At 40.1% G+C, this 24866-nt stretch overlaps 2 protein-coding genes across 4 annotated transcripts in view; both read left to right on the forward strand.

The window, feature by feature from the left end:
- afg1l (AFG1 like ATPase) overlaps positions 1 to 17254 on the forward strand; it is a gene marked incomplete in the record, with an annotated part of 29059 nt that extends 11805 nt beyond the window's left edge. The window contains 7 exon segments of the mRNA XM_023952897.1: positions 1829 to 1887; positions 10157 to 10239; positions 10940 to 11010; positions 12191 to 12291; positions 13783 to 13923; positions 16548 to 16655; positions 16990 to 17254. Of these exon segments, the coding sequence (XP_023808665.1) occupies positions 1829 to 1887; positions 10157 to 10239; positions 10940 to 11010; positions 12191 to 12291; positions 13783 to 13923; positions 16548 to 16655; positions 16990 to 17139 (713 nt within the window).
- Positions 17255 to 19809: 2555 nt separating this feature from the next.
- foxo3 (forkhead box O3) overlaps positions 19810 to 24866 on the forward strand; it is a 34622-nt gene continuing 29565 nt past the window's right edge. The window contains exons 1-2 of one of the 3 annotated variants that reach the window (XM_011491476.3): positions 19810 to 20074; positions 20392 to 21094. In XM_011491476.3, coding sequence (XP_011489778.1) covers positions 20540 to 21094 — 555 coding nt within the window. In that variant the 5' untranslated portion in view covers positions 19810 to 20074; positions 20392 to 20539. Of the gene's footprint in view, positions 20075 to 20391; positions 21095 to 24866 lie in introns of those variants that run through there. The other 2 variants (XM_011491475.3, NM_001160465.1) reach the window with 2 other exon arrangements.

Here is a 24866-nt window from a genome sequence, read left to right on the forward strand (position 1 = left end):
ATGTCTTTTTCTTTTAGGTTTAATAAAAATGTCCATAAATGTTTACAGCAGCTGGATTGCTCCTTCCCAGACAACGTTTGCTCTGTCACCATCATAAGTGTTGGTGTCTTTCCTAGGTATTTATTAACTAGTTCCTTTCATAAGTGTTTGGCTTCTTACAAGAATCTATTTATGACAACAGGGTCACACCAAACGCCTCTGCTTCAAATTCTCACCGGAAAGGAGGGAACATCCTCTGCACCTCTCAACTTTGCATTTTCATGATTTTCTTCGACTTTGATGTTGCATTTACTGCCAGCAGAGCCAGGGTGGAGAAAGAATTAGCAAAATGGTGATCAAGCTGGAGATAAATGCATCATGTGCCATTTGACGCCTCCGTTTCTCAGGCGAAGATGTTGATGCCTAAAAGCCTTGAGTGAAGTGGATGGCAGCAAGATGGCTCTTGTAGACAAAGACACATGTCTCTGATATTTACTAGCTATAAAGAACAAAGCCACAAACCAGGGAAACTTGATAGAGAGCCTACTTGGTATTAATTACAAGGTTAATGGAACACTAAAAGCCATAGGAGACAACTGGGCATGAAAGGCATATGTTTTCCATTTTTATTGATGTGGAGATGCAGGTATCAATAAAGCCCTAGATGTATTTGTGGGGGGAATTCAGTGACGGTTGCATGTGTAGTGTTTTGTTTTTTCATTTTTAATGATGTTTAATGTGAATCGAAAAGGTTTTGGTGGGGTTGTGGGAGCAAACGGTGCTTTAACGTACCATTTGTTGCCCCGTGCAAAAGAAAATTTCCCTTAAAGCATGTTATAAAAGGTAGATTAAAGATGAAACAGATGGATATTTTATTCTCACTGTCCCATGTGCAACAACATTTTAAAAGTACTCTTTCAATTCAAAAACGGCAATTACAGGTAATTGATTTACTACTAATACATAAAAAGTCATTTAAAACAAGAAATTACAACGAATTTATTGATTTATAACTACCAAAAGTGCATCAGTTATTAAAAACAATAATTTACAGAAATTAATAAATTGATAGTTAAAATTGATAAAACAAGAGTAAAAAATATACTTAAAAGGCATATGAGATGAAGAGTTTTTCAGATTATTCATGCTCCTTTTTTCATGCAAAATCCTTTAAGCCTTTTTACTGAACTGGATATAATCAATACATAAAGTTAGCGTATCAACACATTAAATGATTTTTTAAAAATCAGTAACGTCACAGAGGTTTTGATCTTCTGATTGTTCTAAAGAAACAAAGTTTTTTTTTTTTCATTTTGCTTTGGTTAAATCTAAATATAGTAATTTACAGCACTGTACAGTGTTAGGAGTTACAAAGGGAGGTTTATTTGTGTGTGGTCCAACTCTAATAAGCTGAAGCCTAAACATCAACATTTGTTTGCATTCGTTAAGCCCTGCTGCCGGCGCGTCTCTGAGCATCTTTGTCCCTGTTTGTGTGTGAGTCCCCGTCTGTTTTATCTATCTATCAGGGATGCTACTTCAGATGTAATTTGTTCCAGCCGAGCTAATTGAAACCTCTATTCAGTGAACCGCTGTGGACATTGTCCGTGCTGAAAAGGCGACAGTCCTTTCTCTCGCCACCATTGTTTGGGAATGTAATGAATTTTATGTTGCTGCCGCTGCCGGTGCAGAAATCCATTTTTCTCCCCCTGCTCCCAGTCCTTTTGTCGCGCTTCCCAACCCATCCTTCAGTTCATCAATAGCCACTTTATCTGCCAATCTGTGGCGGGGGAATGACATTATCAGGAGGCTAAACAGCACCTCTAATACAGGCCCTCCCCTCCTCTTTCAGATCTGTACAAAAATGGACTTCAGAGGGACACCTTCCTGCCTTTCATCCACGTGCTGAAGGTAGAGAAAAAGTCACCCCTCTCCCTTTTTTAATTTATTCATTTGTTTATTGCACACACACTTTCACACACCTGCAAGGGCGACTCTGTCCCTCTGCATGCGTCCCTTTCCATGTTAGTGGTTTGATGTTTTCTGCTTCTTGCGTGCCTCACAAAGTGTCACAAAGCTGTCTTTGATCATGCCACGGCGCACTGAAAGACTCGCTCGCAGGAAGCTGAGGAGAGATGGGAAGAGCGATGGTGGGCACAAAAAAACAGAGCGGGAGAAAGGTGGACGAGCTGATTGACTGACTCAGACTGCTTGCATTTCAAAAAGACGGGATGCGTTGTGGAAGAGGGGGAGGAGAAGAGGGGGAGACGAGGTGGTGGTTAGCCTTTTCTAGCAAAAAATCTACTTTGCAATTTAAGCAGGTAGCACCATTATCCTGCCTGCATCTCAGATGATCATTGATGTGTTTGGAGTGATCATAATCATAAATAATTGCATAATAATTTATTTGTCATGCATTTTGCAACAGAGGAGGGCAGCATTCTTGCACCTTTTATTGGTATTTAGACAAAATAAAACGCCGTCACCTGACCCGTTTTACGCCAATATTTCAAAATATGGCCACAATTTACTTAATTGATGTTATTTTGTGATAAAGATTTCATTAAACATCAAGTGTAAACTGTTTTTAATTAGAATTTGTCTGAAGCAGATTCTGTTTATGTGCAAAATTACGTATTTAGAAAGTTTCTGCACTGACTTCGCCATGAGAATTTAGGTTAGAAAAACGCCATATTTTTGTTCATTTCCAGGATTTTTAGCAAAATATTTAGCCGTTGGAAATCTGTGCACTGTGTTACTATATATAACTGTAATATTTCGTAAGATCATTTTCCATTTGAAAGTCTACCACTAACAATAGATCAGTAAATTGTATTTATTTTTGACCAACAACAGAAGTGTAAAGAAGGAAAACTCAAAATATTTTGAGATGCCATGAGAAAAAAAGCTTCTACGCTTAGGGTTATGTTTTAAACATTAGTTTTGTAAAGATTTCTTTTTAAATGTTCATCAATCCAAACTATTTGTCGTTTTCACATTTTTGACTTTCCTGTGTCAGTTGTGAAGTAGCAGATTACAAACTCGGATCAAACTTTCGTTATTTTGTAATTGGTTTCTTAAACTTGTACGTCTAATTAAAAAAAAAGTTTTCATATTTGTTTTTATTTTTATTTTTGTATTTGGCCAGCTTTAACTCAATTCTAGATTTTTAAGAATTTAAAAATCCTGTTTCTATGAGGACTTGTATCCACTTTAACGGCAAGTTTTGTTTAAAAATAGCTCCATATTCTGTGAAAAAGATACAGGTGTAATGTTTTGAATTATTATGACTGCAACTTTAACGCGACAGGTTGATCAGACGTTTCTGGAAAACTGCACACACTTTCTGAGCTACACCCTTGGCCTCCCTGATCCTCATCAAGCTCCCAGATCTCCTTTCTTTGGAGGCTCCATGTTCGCTTTTGTGAAGCCATCTGCTTTTTGAGGTCTGGGTGTGTTGTTTTTTCTTTTTTGCAGCGATGCACTGCGCCGGCGGTCCGCTCGGCTGTGTTAAAGCTTGCTTTAGTGGGGTGGCATTGCTAACCAGCTGACCCCTAATGGATTGAATTAAAGCTTGCGGGGAGCAGCAGTCTTGGATGCAGATCACTCTTGCGTGTGCGTTTCTATAGTGAGGGAAGAAGAGAAAGAGTGCGTTAACCTCGGGGGAGAATGAGGGTGTTAACACGTAAAAATAGCCACTGACCTCTCCACCCCCTCCTCATCACCTGAGCTCCAGAGGTCAATCCAGCATCTCTGTCCGCCTGAGCTGAAGTCTTTATTTAACCATTGACTTCTGATTAGTTAAATCCCCTTTTCCTCAGTCATCTCTCTTTCACTATCTGCCTATTTTCTCTGCTAAACAGAAGAAATTGTCAGATGAAGCGTGAGCTGAGGAGATCCACTTTGAATTTTTTTCTTGGTTCCTCTGTCAGCTTTTTTGGCTGTTTTGGCCAATTTTTCTGTTTAGCTTGTTTCTTTATAACACAGACTTTATCTACTTCCTTTTTTATTTCTCCATAAATGGACACTGGCATTATTGTAACCAAGACACTCATTTCTCTCTGGTGAGCCATCCTTCCTCTCCACTCCACTTTTCATCACTCATCTCGTCTCTCCGCCCTTCTATGCCCGCTCTTTATTCCATCGCCATCCTGTGCTGCTCACTGGCTTTACTTACCCAAGGTCAGGTCTCTGTATTCTGCCAGCAGAATAGTGACTTTATTTTCCCTCTGCTTGTTCGATTGTTGTTCCACACAAAGCCGCAGATATGGACAAAAAACATGACAGCAACCCTGAGGCAACTTGAAGTATCTCTGGGTTTCCTGCTCTTTTTAACCCTTCTTTTGATCCGCTCTCCTTCTCGTTTTGCGTGCATGTGTGCGTGGGTCATTGTTGGTAATTGCAATCAGCTGTGCAGTAAGCAATGAGAGAAAAAGGAAATGCATGAATAAAATCAGAGCAATAGAGAAAAAAGATGAGAAGGTTGTGGTTCTGCAGTGAAGACCTTGGTGAACATGTTTGTAGGACAGAAGAATCTGACAGCTCAAATTAAATGGAGCTTAATATTTATTGGCCGTTTTTGTTTTCCTAGAGCATTGGATGGCAAGGCAGTGACACTAACTGTGCGCCTCGAGGGCAGCCAACAACTTTTGTTCAAGTTTTTTTTTTGCACAACATTTCAAAAATGGAATTTGGTTCCTTATTTTTTTATGTGATCGACTTAAGAAGATGATTAAAAACAACACAAATAAGCGTATCCGTAAATCCTTACAAACATTAAGTGATATTGTTTGCATCAAAGGACAGTGGCTCATGATTTATTGGGTTTGCATTAGATTCCAGGAGGGCAGAACCAACCTTGTTTATCAAATGCAACTTAAATGTGTTTTTCTTTTTCATTTATGGATTTTTCTTTTCACATTAAAGGCATATAAGAAAAAGCCTGTTTTGGTCAAGTAAAAGACAAGTGCTTAAAGAGGGGATCAAAGTAAATTAATGCAGTTACTGATGGCCTCACTTAGGAAAACACTTTGGAATTTATTAGTAACCCTAAAAAAAGATGCAGACCTTCATTCTCCCAGATGGCAAGATAACAAATACCACCTCAAACTACACAATAAATGTATTTATTCTTGTAAACTTCATAGTGATGTCAAGATGCATCAAGAGTTTTTCATTTAGACTCTTCTTTACCGCCAACAGTTTTAAAGACTTCATGATGTCAACAACACATACAAGGGAGTGGAGTCAGGACCTTTAACTTGCTCTTACAGTTAAAACATCCCCTCAATTACTTAAAAATCTCATTACAGACCCACTCCAATCATCTTTTATTGATCTTGAAGTGTTTCCAGCGGTCTTTTAATCATGAATATACATTTTTTAGCTAAAATCAAAAAGCCTGTAATGTTTTCTGGGAAAAAGTTTCCGCAGAGCGGCAGGAGTTCAGAAAGTTCAGGAGTTCAGGGGGCACCCAGCGTATTTTCTAAGTCACAAATAAGCTCTTTTTCAAATGGTGTTTTTTTTCCTGCTCCTGTTTCACAACGCTTTGGGTGAAGAAATTATCAGAAATGCAATTTTGAGCTTAATTTTTATCATATATGTCCTCCATCATCAGAAAAATGTCACAAGAACAGTTTTGTTTTTTGTATTAATTGCTCATTTTCTTTGGTTTTCTTAGTAGTTTGTTTGCAATCCCATCATCGCACTAGGCAGACCAAATAGGCCAGTGTGAAAGCTCCTTAAAGACCGACTTCAATTATCTTTTGATCTATTATAAAAGTGCTCTCAGTGGTCCTAACTATGATTATACCCTTTTTTTAGTCGTTTTCTAGGATAGTTTCTCCAGAGCAGCATTAGTTTATTAGACATTTTCCTTTGAATTGTGGGTGGAATCGTTGGCGTGGAACAACCCCGCCCCCTTTACCCTCGCCATTGCTGAGAGCTCAGAGAGGGAGCTTGTGACCCACCCACCGTTTTTTCTACTTGATAAATATTCTCTTTTTCTCCTGACGTGTGCTCCTGATTCACAACGACGTGAATAAAGATATTCTCAGAAATGCAAATTTAATCTTAATTTTTCTTTTATATGTCTTACCCCATCAACAAAATGTCACAAGTATTTTTTAAGTTAGTGCTTTCAGTCTTTTGACCCTAAAATTCTTTAGTTTAGTTGTTTGTTTGTTTTTTGTTGGTGCCGTTATCAACACATGGAGCCTCTGCTGGCCAGGTGCAGGAACAGCACCCTCCCCGGGCTTTTGCATTGATTGAGCTTTTAGGGAACAAAACTCAAGATAGGCTGAGGGTGGGGGGTCCCACATCACAAAAGTGGGACCCACACCTCAATGGATGTTTCCCCAAGAGGAGCAGCCAAGGCAGGAGGAGGTTGTGAGAACGACCCTGCAAAACAATCCACCGGTGGCCTAAGGCGGTCACACTTTAAGGGAATAGATCATTAGGTGTAATTATGGTGTTCACATTGTCACGTACCCCCCCAAAAGAGTGTCCACGAATGAATGAACTCACCAGAGACAGCCCCAGTTCACTCACTCACACACCCACATTAGCTCTTCAGTTACTGAAAACACTTTGATGTCGGAAGAGTCATCCAGAATTTGCCTGCATAAAGGCAGTGTTTTAAGCCTCCCCTCTTTTCCGTCCTTCTCCCTCGACCCTTCTGTCCCTGCCCACTCCCATTTTCCTTCTGTCCCTGCACACAAGGCGGTAAGACACACACGGCTGAATGAACGACAACCCCCACCACCACCACTACCACCTTACCCCTTCTCTCCCTCCCCCTTTTCAGCCTTCCCACCCTCCATTTCTTTGAGGCCCGGTCAATTCTTTGACAAAAAAAAAAGCATCAAATGTTTTCTGCTGTCGGGTAATGAGGGAGTGGACCTCATCAGGGCCCAGTAGTCAGCTATCCTTGGCTTTTGTTGCAGCTCAATGGCACGGCGCTCTTTGAAAAAACTCAAAAGCAACTTTTTGAGGAGTAAAGAACGGAGATATGTCACAGAAAGAGGGGCGAGGAGACGCAGCCGTGGAGAGAAATGTCCTGGGCTCACACAGAGATGTAGTTGGGCGACATGATTCCATTCCTTAAAAAAGTCTTAGGGTTTCATGTTTGCCATCTCTCACTAAAGCTTTACACTGTCAATGAAAAGTCTATGTAAATGCACATTTTGGGCTTCCACTTTGACACACACAGCTACACATTCTTTTTGGGGCTCAAAGCACAAAATGTGCTGCCATTGAACGTTCGTTGAAAGTCAAACCAGGTTGAACTTTGGATCAGGGACTTGGATTTGGTAGTGACGCATAAATGGGGTCCTTTTTTATTCATGAAAGTGCCAACCATTCGAAAATTGATCATGGAGGAGAAATCAGTAATTGTGGTTTGTGCCCGATATATGACACCAAGTCTTTCATATATCGGAATAGAGCTGTGAAAGAAAAATCCTGGAGCAAGAGTTGCAAGATTTTCACCACTTTGACAATTTGCACCAAGCCTATTTCAGTTAGTAAACAGTAGAAAAAGGAAGAGTAGCCCCTCCCTGCTTGTCAAGTCTGAACATTTAGCCCATGGTGTTTAAGCAGGGAGGAGTTTCTTCTTGCTCTTTCTTTGCACGTAGGCGAAAACGGTCGTACAAACTTCCATAGCTACATATGAACGTCAGACTTTTGAATGCAGAAGCCTGAAACGCACATTTACATACTTTTGCTTAGACTTTTCATTGGAAATGTATTTAGGGCGGTGTGAACGTAGTTTAAGTCTAGATTTGAAAATGTGTTGGTGAAACCAGAGAAACTGTGATGTCACTGCTTCCCTGCCATTGCTTGATATCATTTCACCTCAAAAGACCAAGACAGAAACAATAATGTGAGTTGATTCATAGTTTTCTTGGTGCATTTTTTAAATAGAAATGAATGAATTCTGTGAATGTCAAACAGTGTGAATGTTTTTGCAGTTTAACAGATTTCCACATCAGATAAAACGAATATTTGACATAAGAGTTGAAAGTTTTAAAGTAGACCGACTGAAATTTGTGTCTTGTCGTGAGTTGAACGTGGTGACAGAGGGGTAGGGGGGCCCAAAGACCACAATGTGTGGGCGGAGAAAATCTTGAAGGAGTAAGAACTTGACAATCCTCTCAAGATGGATAATCAAGTAATGACCCATGAGGCCTCAGCTTCATCTGATTATAAATAACCAATGAAATCATCATCTCTGATTGTGTTTCCATTCCTCCTTCTTTCCCCCTCTCCTATTTGTACCTCCGTCAACCGTCTTTACTGTAGGTAGGAGCCGCTCGTAAAGGGAGGGGGGCACAAGACGGCAGTAGAAAAGACAAACTGAGGTTCTAATGATGCGGCGCCAATAATGACAAGGTTTATTTTTTTTCCCTTTCCTTTCTCTTCAGAAAGGCTATTTACCGGTTGGTGGGGTCACAGAAGGTTGATGAAATGACACCTCCCTTTTGTGCATGGGGGAGGGCGAGTTTGTCAGGTTGTTATTAAGCCTGATTCAGCCAATTGGCTCAGAGTGGGAACCCCGGTTTTGTGAGCGGACACGGAGATAAAAAGTTGACAGCAGCAAAGAATGGAGTATTTCCGTCCCCTTGCTTTGTGATGATTACTAATTATCCTGCAGCTTAAGAAGGCCAGTGGCAGAAATTCACTGATTTCATAATTTGATGGAGCTGTCGGTGCATACTCAGTCAGCCGTTGATGGCTTGCATGAAATGATATGCAATTCCTCTTTTTTCTTTGATAGAATAGTGGAGATGATGATTATAGTTTGCGCTGAACTCCCTGACATGAATCCTGTTGACGTTTTACACTATCTGGAAGAGTTTGAACTTCACATCGCATGTTCACGCCAGCTGCAACGCACTCGAGTCCCCGCAGAACAATGGCTCAGCTCAAGAAGCCCCGAAGAGGCGACACAAAATCAGAGAGCTGTCAGAGGAAAGCTAGATGACTGCTGCCGGCTGCGCTGCCCCGTCATTTTCATCGCTCATCCAGAATTTGCTCTTTGGTCGATTGATTATTTTCATAGACAAAAACTTTAAATCTCCACCGAACAATACATGGAGCTAAACCTGACATTCAAACTCCAATAAAAAACTGCAAAGACAAAGACTTTGTACAAGAATTTAGAAACATTTGAAATAATGGTTCATTTTCTCACGTTAATAAGTTGAAACTTCGTTAAAAGTGCATCCCGCTTTAAAATATCCTCTAAAAACTATTATTAGGAGTATAAAAAAGTTGATTTTGTTCAAACTTCAAATAAGAGAGCTGCATTGAATTCTTTTTTGTTTTAAATGTCGTTTGATGACCTGCAACAGACTGGCGACCTGCCCAGGATGTCCCCTGCCTTCGCCCACAAGTGACCGGGATAGGCTCCAGCAGCCCAAAGACCCCGAAAGGGTCAAAACTGGTTTAGATGATTGAATGAATGTTGTTTGATGCATAAAAGCTTTTTTTATCCAGCTGAAAGTCCCACTCTGATCATCTTTTGATCTAATTTAAAATCATTCTCTGTGGTCTTTTAACTATGATTATCTGTTTTTAGCTGAAGTCAAAAAACTTATTTTTAGGACAAAGTGTCTGCAGAGCGGCAGGAGCTCATCAGAAATTCACCTATGAGTTGTGGGCAGGACCATTGGCATGGAGCAACTATGCCCCCCCACCACCACCATTGCTGAGAGGCCAGAGCAGGGAGCTTGTGCCCCCCCCCCCCCCCCCCCCTTCATCATCAGCAAAATGCCACAAGAACGTGTTAAAAACAACAAAAACATTATTGGAGTGGTACTTTAAAGTATGGCATATCAGTTTGATCATAATAAACTCCTTAATATGCATTTCGTATATAATTTATCCTTTACAATTGGACAGAACGAACTCCTTAAGATTTATTTTGAAGGAATGTATATTTCATTTTCTTTAGGTTTATAAATCAGATTATTTTGTTTAAAATTAAACAAAGGCAAAAATAAATATAAGTGTGACAAATAACTTGTTTAAAAAAGTGTATTTTCTGATTTGTCGTGTTTTCTAAAATGAAGTTTACTTTTATAATTATATTATGGTTTACAAAAATCCGATTAATTTAGGATTTTATTTTGGCTCTTTCGATTGGATTTTTTATCTTTTTTTATTGTTTTGTGTGCAGAATTATTGTCACACCGTCTGCCTGGACTCAGGGATTGATTACAGGACTTTGGATCAACCTGCAGCTGGAAAACTCTACTACCTGTAAGTCTCTGCTTTGTTGATTCCACAGCACTTTTGAGATTTTCCTCCAATTTTCGCAATAAAAAAGGCTTCTTATTGCAATTCTCTCCATTTGCAACCCAGATTATCTCAGTTATGGCGTCTGTTCTGTGGAAGTGAATGTGCACACAAGCGACCCCACACAAGAAATGTTTGTGCATATCATTTAGCTTGATTATTTTTAAAGGATGGAGAGAGAAGGCAAACAGATGCATGAATGGGCACAAGCAGGCAGGGGGATTTATAAAGACCTGCATTACCTTGAGAGAGCCATGAAAAGAATCAAAAAAAGAATCAATAGAACATGAGAAAATGGCAAAGCCTTAAAAGCTAGTTTTCTATTTTCCTCATTACGTATAAGCTGTTAGTTGCCCCCGCACTCACTCGGCCAAACAACTGCTTTTGTCCTTTCACTGTATGTAAATAAAGCACACTAGAGCCTTTTACATGGAGTTGAAACACAAGCGGATGAAACTATCTCACTTCGCAAATTCACTCTGATATGCAATCACACACTAATGCTTGTGTTAAGGAGCCTATCGTCCTTTTATTTTTAATTTTTTTTGCTGATGGAGGAAAAAACTAACTCCAAGCTCTGCTGGCTGCCACCATTTGATGCAGCCACTTCAGCTTTATTAATTTCATAACCTATTATTTCCTGTGCGTTGGCGGTGTTGTGCAGCTCAGGAGAGCCTGGTGCAGAGGCCCACCTGGATTCCCTGTTTGAGGAGCTAACATTAAGACAAAAGACTGGTAAGGAAATGAAAGGAGAACGCTGACTGTCTACTTTTTCTCCAAAATAAAAAGACCCAGTTCCCTCTCTGTTATTTCAATATATTTTAATCCAAAGTTCTAAACATAAAAGTATTATTATGCCTTTTATTCCTGCTCAGTTTTTACTGTTTTAAACATCTTGTAAAATTGGTAATTGAATTAACTCGTTAGTTGTATTGCACTAATTTAATGTAATTAATTTTAATAAAAGGCTTTTTTAAATAAACGGCTGCAATTAGTTAAAACAATGTGGAGGAATTTTCTACGAAGCACCAAAATTAAAATCAAACTGTTGTCAGTCGTGCAGTTGTTTGATTCTTTCAGGAAAAAAAAAAAAAAAAGAAACCTTGATGACAGAAATGTTTTCTAATTTGGAAACATTTGATAACAAATAATTACTGGTAACTGATTTGTGATGGACAGGCAGCCTGTTCAGGGTGGACCCGCCTTTACCCAGAAACAGCCGTGATAGCCTCCAGCACACATGCACGATTTTATTGATGAAGATCTGGGACCAAAATGATGGAGTAGGAGAGGAAAATATTCTTGAAAGTGTAAATTATTCTATTAACATTAAAACATTATTAACATTAAAATTTGAGTAATCTAAGGAAAACTTTGTACGCAAAATACCAAACTCATAAACACACAATAAAACAGATACTGAAAACCATTAGTTTATGGTTGTACAGCTCATTAAGAAATAACCTCAGTGGATGACAATAAAAACTTTCAGAATTAACTAGAATTTGTTTATTATTTTGTTTTTAGAAATCTCAAATGTTAAATGTTCTACTCTAGAAAAAAGAGACCTTTAACTCCCTACTATTAATTCAGTATTAAACAGATGAAATTATGAGTTTCTATTATCTCTAACATAAAATAAAAGCACAAATTAAGAGCAGGACTACACTTCTTATCATCTAAAAATGGAAAACTCGCATTTCGATTTAGATATTTAAATCCATCTTAATATAAACAGTTCGATTTTTAGACACAAATGAACATATCCCTCCTATTTTAATACATATTTCTTTGTATACAATTTTATGCAGGTAGGAGGGGTGAACTAGTAGTTCTTTATTAGCTAATGAGCTTGAATTATAAAATCATCAATCATAAAAACAACTACACATTGATTACTGTTGTGTTTTGTCAGTTACGGCTCCGCGGGTGATTACTGTGCTGGGCCGACGTTTGACTCTGCAGAAGACCTGTGGATCTGTTGCTGACTGCACCTTTGACGAGCTGTGTGGCAGAGTGAGTTTACAGTATACGGAAAGGAGGGGAATTTCTGTTGGTCTATTCTGCTGTTATTATTGTTATTCTGTAATAAAAGATACCTATTATTGGTCTCACAGGATGTGTTCTCCGGTGGAATTTGCTTTCTTAAAGCCCCAATTCACAAAACTTTTCAAATGTACGATTTGCTCATTTTACTTGTTTTCCTTTTGTACTCAAAATTCTATGAAATATTTTTAAAATTATAAGAAAATATCTGAATGCTGCAAAAACAGACACCCTAGCTAAATCAAAAATTCTTAAAATTTGAAAAATATTCTTCAAACATGCAAAGAAACTTCGGTCAATGAGGTAGGAACATTTTGTAGAATTCTTATTTAAAAGAAAAATTCTAGCCAGTAAGACTAAGTCCTTAAGTTTTCTCAAACTAAGATTTTTTTGCCGTTAAAACATTCTCGATAAGATTACTTTCTTGCAAGACAGGAAAATGAGCAACTTTTACTTTCATAAGATTCTGTTTTTTGTAGTGAAGAGATTAAAGTCAAACTTTTTTTATAAACAGGACAACAAATTTTAAATAATGAGCGCTTGAATTCTGTGGAGAAAAGGAACATAACTGAGAAAAAGTAAAACTTCAAAAGATATGTCGTCAATCAAATACTTAATTTGTGTTAATAGTCAGAAACTGTTAAAGTTCTTGGCTAAAATGCAATGTTTAAAGGGGTTTTTTGTTTTGTTTTAAGAAAATATTTTTATAAAATTTGCCTAATTGTCAATTATGATATTATGGTTTCGAATATACTTTAATTTAACAGAAAAAAGAAAGAAAACGTCTTATTTTAAAAAGTTTAATTTCTAACCAATAGACTTTTTATCTTGAAAATGAAAAGTTTTAAGGAAAAAAAAAAAGATAAAACAAAGAAGAGAGGTTTTATATCACTTTTTCTAAGGAAGAAAAATTAGTCATAATGTCTTATTTTCTGTTATTTTGTAAACTTTTTTTTCGATGATGGTAATCCTTTGTGTCATTATTCCATCTGTATGTATTTTCTCTCCTCCTCCTGTCATCGTCAGGCCTTCACCCTCCATCTTGATTCTGTTTGCCGCTCAATGTCAAAAAGCAAGTCTATTGGTTATTTTTCTGATTAGCGGAGCACGCTGGACACTGCACAAAGCCTTGTTGTGCTGTAAACTGCATGTAAGGCCTCAGCCCAGATGCAGCGCGGTGAGTTTTGGAGGACATGCGAGCTTCAAGGATTCCTCTGACATATGCCGCCATGTACTCATTAATTTTAAGAGCAATCAAACTGAATAGCAAAGGCTCAAGGACAGTACATCAGCAAGGGTCTTCAGCAAAATGTGCTCTTGTTAAACTGTCGTTCTTTCTCTGTCTCTTCTAAGGCCAAGCATGCAGAGTATTCAGTTCAGTTAATCTGTTTGCTTCCTATGGCAATTTTTTCTTTTTCTTTTTACCTCATGAAGTTTTGTTCCGTTTCTCGTCCTCTCCAGCCTCTGGGTGCCGTCGACTACCTGGAGATAGCGCGGCTTTTCGACACTGTTTTTATTCGCCACGTTCCCACGTTGACTTTATCGCTGAAGGACCAAGTCCGACGCTTCACCACCCTCATAGACAACCTCTACGACCGCAAGGTATATGACCGAACAAAAGGAAAACATTATTTCTTACTCAAAGTGTTTTAATAAATGTTTTTGCTGCATATTTACTCTTCATCTGGGTCTCACTGTGCCTGTGGAGCCAATTTTTGTTCCTTCTAATGATGTTCTGCATAAAACTCAAAATACAACATGAAAAATACTTTGTCATGAGTTAAAGCAGAATTTCTTATAATTCATTATATTAAGTAAGTAAAAAGGACTGCGACAGACTGGCGACCTGTCCAGGGTGCCCCCTGCCTTTGCCTTTGGGCTCCGGCAGCCCCATAGTAGTAGAGATTTACTTTTATTACAGTAAAATGTAGATAAAATAAGTCCATAATCTTTGGAGGTGGACCTCTGGGTCAATGATGTCATGCATGCTTTGTATGAACTCAGACCTTAGATGCATAAACCTCAGAGCCTAGATGCTAATGGTGGTTAGAGGCCTGACCATTCTAAAGCATCGCTCCAGGTAGAGAACATGGTGGAGAAGGGCTGGCAAACCATCAAAAAGGCAAAAATATGATTGTGATTGGCTGAGATGAAAGGCGGGCTTTTTAGCTATTGGTGTAAAGTGAAGGCCTAATTGATAATGGTGTGTAGAGTGGCGCAACAACCCAGCAAACCTGTAAATGAGGTAGATCTTTCTTAATTGAATTGGGCCAAACGCTTCACTTAAGTTGAACTTTAAGGTTAATGTCCATAAGTTTTAGATCACACAGTTCTTGGGTGTGGAATTCACGGAAGACCATGAGGACAGCACCGATGAAACCCTCCATGCATCCACAAATCCTCTTGTCCTTTTAGGCAAAACTGGAGCTTTTTGTTTGTTTGTTTTTTTACCACATCAGCTCCATGTTCACAGTTGGAAAAATGAAGCACAGCAAGAAAAAAACATCCTCACTTTAAAGCATAGATTTGAACTTGATTCCAGATTCAACTGGGAGTCAGTGAAGTGAAACTAACACAGGAGTTATGTGTTGTCTTCTGCTAGTTCCTGCTAAAAATCTAGCTGCTGCGTTCTGAACAAGCTGGAGACTTTTTAAGGAACTTTTAGGACACGCTGCTAACAAAGAGTTACAGTAATCCAGTCTGGATGGGACAAATGCATGGATGAGTTTTTCAGCATCACTTTTAGATCATTTATTTCTGATCTCAGCTATATTGCGCAGGTGAGAAAATGCATTTATACAAGCCTGTGATATGTGAGCCTTAAATGATAAATCCTGGTCAAATGAAACCCCTAGGTTTGTAACTATTCTTACACCATTTAGGGAGACTATCTGATCAGACAGAGCATCTGTCAGGTTTTTAGGACCTAGTTTTTTTCTGGGTTTAAGAGGTAATTAATTGTCATCCAGGTCTTGATGTCTCTGATGCAGGAATTACGTTTCTCTATATGGTCATTCTGATCAGGGTTAATGGATCAATACAACTGAATTAATGCTGTGTTTCCTGATTATGTTTCCTAAGGGCAGCATGTAAAGCTTAAACAGGATGGTTCCTAGAACTGAGCCTTGTGGGACTCCGTAGCTAACTCCAGTGCAATGAGAGGACTGTCCATTTACATTAACAAACTGGTACCTAACGGATAAATAGGATTCAAACCACTGGAGGGCAGATCCTCTGATCCCAATGTCTTGCTCTAATCTTTGGAGGAAAATACTGTGGTCGATGGTGTCAAAGGCTGCACTGAGGTCTAACAGGACCAGAACAGAGAGTAAACCCTTTTCTGAGGCCAATTACAAGCCATGAGAAACTCTAACTAGTGCAGTTTCAGTTCTGTGGTGAGGTCTGACTCACTAAAAGTCTTCAAAGTAGCTATTGTCCTGTAGGTGGTGGTAAAACTGCTTAACTACAACTCTTTCTAGGATTTTTGAAATAAAGAGGAGGCACGGTTATGGTCTGGGCTGCTGGAGCGGTTTTAGCTGGATCAAACACACGCACATAGCTAAGAACTTTAGCTTTTCATGAGCTATGATCTAAATGCTGTTTAAAAATGTGTGTTAGAAGCTGAAATATGTTGTCTGGAGAAGACACCCCTCAAACCGGAGACAGTTTGAGGTGTTTGCTCTAGATGGAGGGCCGTGACACCCACTGACAGGTGCAGAATTGGTTTTTACTGCAGCGATTCCCTTGAAAGGTAGTGCAACATTCAGCTAAAGCTGGCGTCCTCTTTTTTATTAGTTGTGTTTGTTAGTGATTCAGCTTTAAAAAGAAATCTAAATGAACTTTTGGGTTGATTTTCATTTATTATACCTTTTTCAGTCTTCTGTATCTTTCACTGACAGAGGAATGATTTTGCCCACATATGTAAATGATGTCCAAGTGTGACATAAAGGCTTTTGTGTTCCTCTGATTTGCTGGAATGTTTTCAGTCAGCTGTAGAATGTGTTTCTTTGTTGTTGTTTTTTGCAACATCTTTCACTTTTTCTATAAACTGTCATTCTTATTGACCCACTCCCTTCAGACTTGTTTTTTTTTTTAATTTGATTGACTCCCAATATGTAAGTAATTTATTATAACTCACAGTTCAAAAACGATTAAAATTGCAAGAAAGCTAGCTGTGTTTGTGTATAACACCCCCCCATCGCCTCTTTGTGTCCCCCTCATCCAAGGTGAGAGTGGTGCTGCTGGCAGCCGCTCCTTTAGACCGACTGTTTGTCCACACTGGAGGGGAGGACGAGAGGGATCGGCAGCTACTGGATGACCTTGGCCTCAGCGGGGTAAGATCTCATCTCCGTTCTCTACCAGACGTCACCTTATTATTTGCTTCGCTCACAAAACCCCCTTCCACATCCACTCACAGCAGAGGGATGAGGTGTTTGGCTTTCTGCATTTCAATTTGTTTTTCTCTGAAAGTTTCACTTCAACCAGGCTTGTTTTTTTTTTCTCTCCCTTCTTTTCGATAGTCATATTCACATTCCCAGTTAATTATTTTTCTGCATTCAGGTTTGAATAGATGAGCCCTTGATCACAACCCTGCAGCTCTAACCTTTCCACTTTTATTCTTTTCTTTTTTAAATTGAACTTGTATTTGTTGTTGTCTCTTCCTTTCAGGAAGCAGCAGAGCGCCTCACGCTGTTTACTGCTGAGGAGGAGATCTTTGCCTTCCAGAGGACCGTATCCAGACTCAGGGAGATGCAGACAGAGTCATACTGGATGGATGGAGATCGCACAAAGACACAGCAAATCCTGACATGTTCATAATCTATGTCAAAACGGCACAGGAAAACTTCATTAATTAGCCACATTCTGGGATTTTAGGGACCCAAGAGTGATGTTCACAACTTAAAAATAAACATATGATTGACAAACTCTTTTATTTACTGATAAAGTCTATTTTTTTCAATTATTTAATCTTTTCCTTACTTTTTTATGGGTAGAAATGATGTTTAAAGGTAACCAGCAGCTCACTTAAGGCACTTGAATCTAACAAGTGTCCTTTAATGTGGGGGGTTAGTGCCCTCTAGTGGATAAATGTCAGAATCTACTTATGATAGAAATGTCTGCGGTTGTGAGTAAACCCACAACGGTATGGATTTGAGAGGAAAGAGCTGATAATAATGTAAAATTTAGTGTTAAAATGTACCATAAGAGTCTTGTTATGAAACGTTTTATGAGTGTGGCAAGCTCAAACCAAAACTGCAGAGATTTTGATGCGTGGTAATATTTATTTACATTTCCTGACAGATTTGCAGTTTAAATTAAAAGGAATAAAGTCCACAAAGTCTGAATAATTAAGAATTAAAGAAAGAAGCTATTTTTCTGAAGAAGTTGTAGACTAGATAATGGAGAAAAAAAGTTTTTTAAAGGAAATATTTGAAGTTGGGAAATTTAAAAAGCAAAAAATTAATTTGTTAAACATTTATTTAAAATAAAGAAGTTGAGTTTATTTTCTGAAGTTGAATATAGATATTTATTTGTGATTTTTAATATGTACCAATGTGTGAATAAAACGACTTTTTCCATTATTTTCGGTCTCTTAAGGCAACGTTTTTGTAATGAATCCAAAAACGTATTATTTTGTAGATTAGATTCTATATTTAACTAATGCATCATTTTCTTTTGTTTTTGTTTTTTGTTTTTCAAAAAAATCTTTCTGAGTTTATTCCTCCAAATCTGGCTATTTCTTTAGGAAGCTTGTAGTTTCTCATAATAACCTATAGGTGGCAGCATAAATCAAGCTACAGCTCATGTTCATTGTTGTCCATCTAAGGATGAGGTCATCCCAGTGCATCACTGCAGCCTGGACCAGCCTGCTTTGATAACAGCCATGCATTTCAGCCAAGAACATTATATAATACCCTGTGTTTATACAAAAGAGTCCAACTAGTCAACATGTTACAGTAAATATCGTAATCAGATGCAAAGGATCCTGTCAGTTTGTGCTTTTACGAGGATGTGACAGCATGTGACAGTATGTGTCAGCTTGTGAGGCTCCAGCCTGATCCCTCTCCATACCTTTCAATTAAAGAAAAATCAATCCCGTCCTATGCTAAGGCCCATTAATCTAATCAGAGCAGTACTGCAGTTTAAAGAAAGCTTCAGACCACGGTAAAGATGGCTGCTGTGCTTTCTGATTGGCTTGACTGGATGTTTGGAGGAATGGTCATTTGCTTTCCTACCTCCTGCTGGTGGCAGGAAATGAAAGGCAGCACCCATTCCTTCATGGCCTTTGGAACATTAGATGCCACCATTATACGGATTTCTTGGTATTGTCACTCTCTGAGTGAAACAAATAGGTGTTTTTTTAGCCATGTCAGGTGTAACATACATTTTCATTTTATGGACTCCTTCTAGTGATGTGATGTGCAACAAAATCCTTCTTCTAAGTAGCAGCAAACAAAAAATCCAAACAATATGTTAAAAAAAAGACATTTGTGACACTAAACTGTATGCCCAGATGTATATTTCTAAATGTGGGGATTCTGAACTGAAACTGATGTTTTCCAGACCTCCCGCTGTACATCAGGGGAGCAGTTAACTTAGCAGGAGCTGAACTGCAGCATCAAATATTCAGTTTGATGTGTGTAAAGACAGAAATATGTGTGGAGCCACCGTCTCCTGCTACAAATATGACTCTGAGTAGCAATAACCTGCCTTGATGTGACTCTGTAAGCTGCAAAGCCTCTCAAAAGTTTCAACAACAAAAAAAGTAAAAGCTGATTTATTATTTTGTTGCATCATATTTTCAATCATTTTAATTTCTTTTTAAATACAGGTTGTTAGTAGTGATCAAAGTTCCTGCAAAAAGAAGATGAGACACGAGCATCCCTTCACTGTCCAGTATTTTTCCTCATATCTTTGGTTAATGCATACCTGACGTCATTTCACACTCTAAAGGGGCGTGGCCTGGACACTAGAACAACCTGGAGGGCTTATTAAGCTGCCATTGTTGTTTTTAAAACGTTATAAACTCCTTTTTTTTTTCAAACTAAAATATCTTATTTTTTTATCTCAAAACACATTTGAAGGCTTTATGTAGCATGTCTGCAATCAAACTGTGCAAATATGTGACTTTGTTTCCGTGAATTCTCCATAAATAACCACTTAAGTCATTAAAAGTCTCATTTAAAGCATTTGGATAAAGGGGTTATCTTTAATAAAGGGACAATCGACTCATTCTGGATGCAGGAAGTACTTTCATCAGCACTGAGCAGATCTATCAAGCGAACGGGTATTTTTCCCACCTCTATTCTGCAGCGGCGGCATGCATGAGTCTGCGCAGCAGCAACATGTTCGGACGTGTCCCAGCCTCCACCTGCGCCGCAGCTCTCTTTCTTCATATGTCTTTAGAAGGCGATCACATGCGCATGATTCAGGGTGGCTGGTTCTCCGACGCGTGCTGAAGCGCGTGTGCGTAAAAGCGCGTGTGCGTAAAAGCGCGTGTGTGCTCGACTCTGTGTGTGCGTGTCACCCTGCGTGCAAAGCAAATCAAGATACAGTAGTAACCTAGAGTGAAGTGGCAGCCTTATTCCACATCGACACCGACCTGCCCCCGCACACATCACATCTTTGTAGCGCAGCGCAGCGCACGAGCTCCGCAGTCAAGATGGCATCTGGACGTCTCAGTGGACAACCCGGGGTTTAGTCATTTCTATCAGTATTTGTGTTTGCTACAAGCGCACGGGGCTACAACAAGGTAATTCCTTCCAGGTGTTTGATTCTTTTGAAGGGCATTTTTGTGTGTGTGTGTGTGTGGGGGGGGGGGGGGGGGTTGTATTTCTGCAGTCTCTCCTCCTAAATCGCCAGTAGGAGGATCAGATCTTTGTACCAGGACGAATTTTTGTGCAGATCTCCCATTCAGGGGAGCAAGCAGTGTCTGAAATGAAGTGAAGCTCGGAGACAGTTTTAATGATTTTGCTGCTCTTCAGGAAGTCGTTTAGCAACGACAGGCTCTTTGTCTTGAACTTGTCCACCGAATTTCGTTCGCTCATTCTCCCTTTGTGCCCTCAACAGGCGTCAGGAGCGAAGTTGCTTTCGGTCCAGTCGGGACTTCTCTGCCGTAGAGCAGCAACAAAGGACGGGAGCGCGCATTCATGGGACTTTGACAGCTCTCCGCTTCTTGTCTTGTAAGTTTATTCGTCAGGAAAAATAAAAGGAGATTATGGCCGAGGCCCCGCTTCCCGACGCGCTACCGGACTTGGACGTGGCCATCGACCCGGACTTTGAGCCTCAAAAGCGGCCCAGATCCTGCACTTGGCCGCTTCCACGGCCGGACTCCGCTGCGGTGAAGCCGGAGAGCAACGACACAGATATTATACCGGAGGAGGAAGACGATGAGGAGGATGCTACCCCCACAGCTGCACGCGTCAACGGCTCCGTTGCAGCCGCGGAGGACCAGAGCAGCAACAGCCCCGTGGGTGATGGAGCGCTGCCTTCCCCCGGTCAAGAGAGCGGAGGCTCGCCGCTCTCCTCGCACTCCCCGGCGGCCACCTCCGGCGCCTTGACTCCCAGCGGCTTGGCTGCAGCGCAGACCCCGAGGAAGACCTCCTCCCGCCGCAACGCCTGGGGGAACCTCTCCTACGCCGACCTGATCACCCAGGCCATTGAGAGTTCGCCCGAGAAGAGGCTGACTCTGTCCCAGATTTATGACTGGATGGTGAGATCCATCCCCTACTTCAAAGACAAAGGCGACAGCAACAGCTCTGCGGGATGGAAGGTAAGCGTGGCTCCACGCAGCGCCCACCCGAGCCCCCTCCTTCCTCCATCAAAACAAAAACAAAAACGCATGTGGCTGGTAAACACCTCCTCAGAGGATGGAGATGCGCGCACAAACGCAATGTTTGCGCACACATTAGAGCATCTCATCCTCTAAATCTCAGCATCACTTGATCTTAACGACTTATCTTTTTTTCCCAGCAAACCACCCTTTTCTGCATTTGCATACAGCTTGCACCAAAACTTTGCATAGCATGTAAAGTATTGGTGCAGGCTGCTGTTTGTCTTTCCATTGGGTGGCACACATCAGAACAAATTGACATTGCAACCAGTTTGTCTGGAAACCCAGTGGCCCATATAGAGTGATGTAACGGCATCTAAAACAAAGAATGACACAGTTACATAAGGCAGTCTCAGTACAGCAGCCAGTCCAAACATGAGCTCAAGAACTGCAAGGAAAAAAAATGATATAACTCTGATGTTATGAAACAGACAAGACTTTAAAAAAAAAAAGGTTTATTGACTTTCTGGCTTTTATTGCCAAAATATTGCAGGTGTAAGGCAAAGCAGTAGTCCTTTTTCCCCATTTGTTATGTAAACCTTGGCAGGGAGCTATGAGTCTTTTAGGTCAGGTAGGCAACTGCCAAGGTTGCTTATCATGGCATGAGGGCAGTTACATAATAGCTGAGCCACCACGAGCTTGGGTGAGGTGTTAAAGGTAAAGCTTCTTTTCAAAAACCAAACGGTCATCATAACGGCATATGGGACCAGTGGATAAGAGCATGGGGGCTTGGCAAAAAAGGTCAGAGAGCAAAGATTAACACCCACCATGGGCCGACAGTCTGGTCTCAGGGGTTGGGGAGCCTTCAGGCCATATTTTGTAAGGGCTTCTCAAGTTTTGCTATTTGATATGAGTCGGTGAGGAGCAGAGAAGGTTGTGAGTGGAGCCCTCCGAGTCAAGGCCGGGTTCACCGTCACCAGGCAGGCTTGTTACTCCAGGAATTCCGGGCATGAAGGCCAGCCGGTCACTGGTGTAGTGTTACACATGGGATGTCTGTAAGTCTTCGCTGGAGCTCGCAGCCTTTGCCCTCCTCTAAGGCCTTCTTCTCTTTTCAGGACACTCTTTCCAACACAGAATTATATGAGCTTTGAATCCCAATTCTGTGTTAAGCTAAAGTGATCAACACTTCAGTGTGAAGGCCTTGTGTGCCTTCAGGTTGTGGAAAAACACCATCTCTGAGCTCCTTGATCATTACAGTCATGTCGACTTTGACGTTTCAGCATTTGCACAGAGTTGAGTTTCAAAACCTACCTATGGCTGTGCTCATTTGTAGAGAAGATTTGCTAAACAAATCCTGCTAATCCTTTTGGGTCTTTCCTACAGGTTACCGATTACATCATTCTACTTCATATCTTTGTTAGTTAATGATCAGACCAGGTAGAAGCCTGCCAACAAAGGTGCTGTTATCACCTTATTGTCTTTAAAGACCTCTGATGAAAGTTGGGTTTTTAACATGTTCTTGTGGTATTTTCCTCATGATGGATGACATATTTAAAGAAAATTAAGCTTATGAATTCAATTTTATGAGTATATTTTTATTGAAATTGTGAATCAGTAGCTGATGAAAAAAATGCAGTTGGAAAAAGCTTGTATGGGTGAACTTAGAAACTGCTTCGGTTTAGCCACAAGCTCCCTGCAACCAATGCATCCACTAGTAAACAAATAGATCCACGTATTGTCTTCATTTCGGATCAAAACTGTACGGTGGATAGCTCCAATATTGCTCGCCATCTTTGTTGCGCCGGTAATGTTATGTTAGGGGTGTGAAGGGCTGTAAGCTAGTGGGAGAGAGTGTAAATAGATGGATGTTGGGAAGAGAGGGCAGGTTTACTCTGCAACAACTGTTTCTCCCACAACTCAAAGGCAAATTTCTAAGAAGTTGCTGCTGCTCTGCAGAAACTATGTCTGAAAATGACACAAGTTTTTTGATTTGAGCTAAAAAATCCCATAATCATAATTAAAAGACCACTGAGAAGGCTTTGCAAATAAACCAAAAGATGTTCTGAGTGAATCTTTTACTAATGAAGCCAATTGGAAATGCCCAAAATAAAAGATACTGGCAGATCACTCACTTACACAATGAAGTGGGCTTCATATAAGCCTTAATGATTGCGTTTTTGCCACTTTTACTTTGGCGGGGTCTCTTAAGGCTGCTTGTCTTTTAACAGCTGAGAGGACCTGGTCTGCATCTGAGCTGTGAGCTGCGCTCATGGGAGCTCCAGCATGTGCTGCAGCATGCCGTGGGAGTAACAGGCTGCACATCAAAATAGCACATAACAGTCTGAGCGTGAGCACAAATGAAACATTAGTCGCACCTGTCTGAATTTGTTTGCAAGTACACCCGTGTGCATGTCCACATCTTTGCCCGATGGCAATGAACCCTGTGTTTTAGTTTGACTCCACCGTGTTGTAACAAGCTCCCAGTAACCACACATTAAAAGCTGGCACATGCTGACGCCACAATTTTATTGATGGCAAAGACACTCGAACAACTGCATATGACATTGGTGATACAGGCTGTCCTCTGTGTGTGTGTGTTTTAAAACCTGTTAGACTTGTACAGACATGCACAGACATACTTTTTATAGAGAATTTGTCTGGTCATGTTCAGTCTTATCACCACAGTTTACAGCTTTGAGTTTCTACAGGAGGCTGGAGTTAGTTTCACTCATTGTATCTTTTCAGTTAGATAAGAAAATCTTTAAGTCTTTAACTTTCAGGTCATGATATGTGACAGTGCTTTTTGTACAAACTATACTTTAGCTTCTGAGTTCTCAGGTGATTGATGGACATTTGAAGGTACTTTGTGTTGGAGAGAAAAGTTCTTTTGGAATTCTGTCTGGGTTTTTTTTGGAATTATGTTTTGGTTTCTGGAATTTGTCATTGTTGTGATCTTAAATATGTTTTGTGCTGAGTGATTTTTTGATGTGATTTGCCTTTCAGGGCCACCGCACAGATCTGTTTTCTAACTGTAAAGACAAAAAAAAGGGGGATTTGGCAGTACCAAATGAACATGCCTCACCAATTTCTGGTATTACATCCACCCCCCCTGGCTTTGGCTCCGTATTGAGGATGCAGAAGTCCGAAGGGCACATGAGTTAAATCAAGCTCCAGGTGGAGATTAAACCTTCAGGTTCTACTTCACTTCCATTTCCAATTAACAGAATTTCTTTTTCTCTCTTTTTCGAGGGGGAGTGTGATGAGGAGCAATTTAATATCTAGGAGAAATATTAACATAGAGGTGCCCGCCTGATTTGGCAACCCAGTGCATCTCTACAATCATTGTCCTCATTTCCTTTAATACTGGATGAAATATTTTCTATAATTGATTTCAAAGCACAAATAGGTTTTAAAGCGGCACAGAAAAGAAAGTAAAGCAGATTTTCCCCATCATTTTTGGCGTCCTCGCCACCCTTGTGTGCTCTGTTCTCCTTGTAGACGACTTAATTATTCAGTGCTCTTGGGATGAATACAGATCTCTTTATTAATTTTTAAGGGCTGTTCTGGGCTAAAGGCTAACCCTCTCTCTGCGTGTCTGTCGCTGGCTTGTTTTCGCCTCACTCTCTTTAATCCCTTCTCACGCCATCTCTCCTTTTTTTTCCCTGCTCACTGCATCCTTAGTCAGGATGAAAACATTGTTGTGGGTACAAAAAAAAAAGCAAAGAGCTATTTCCCTTTAGCTTTCACCCGTCTGTGCAAATCTGCTGTGTTT

This window comes from Oryzias latipes, chromosome 24 (assembly GCF_002234675.1).
Source record: "Oryzias latipes chromosome 24, ASM223467v1".
In the NCBI taxonomy this organism is placed as follows: domain Eukaryota; kingdom Metazoa; phylum Chordata; class Actinopteri; order Beloniformes; family Adrianichthyidae; genus Oryzias; species Oryzias latipes.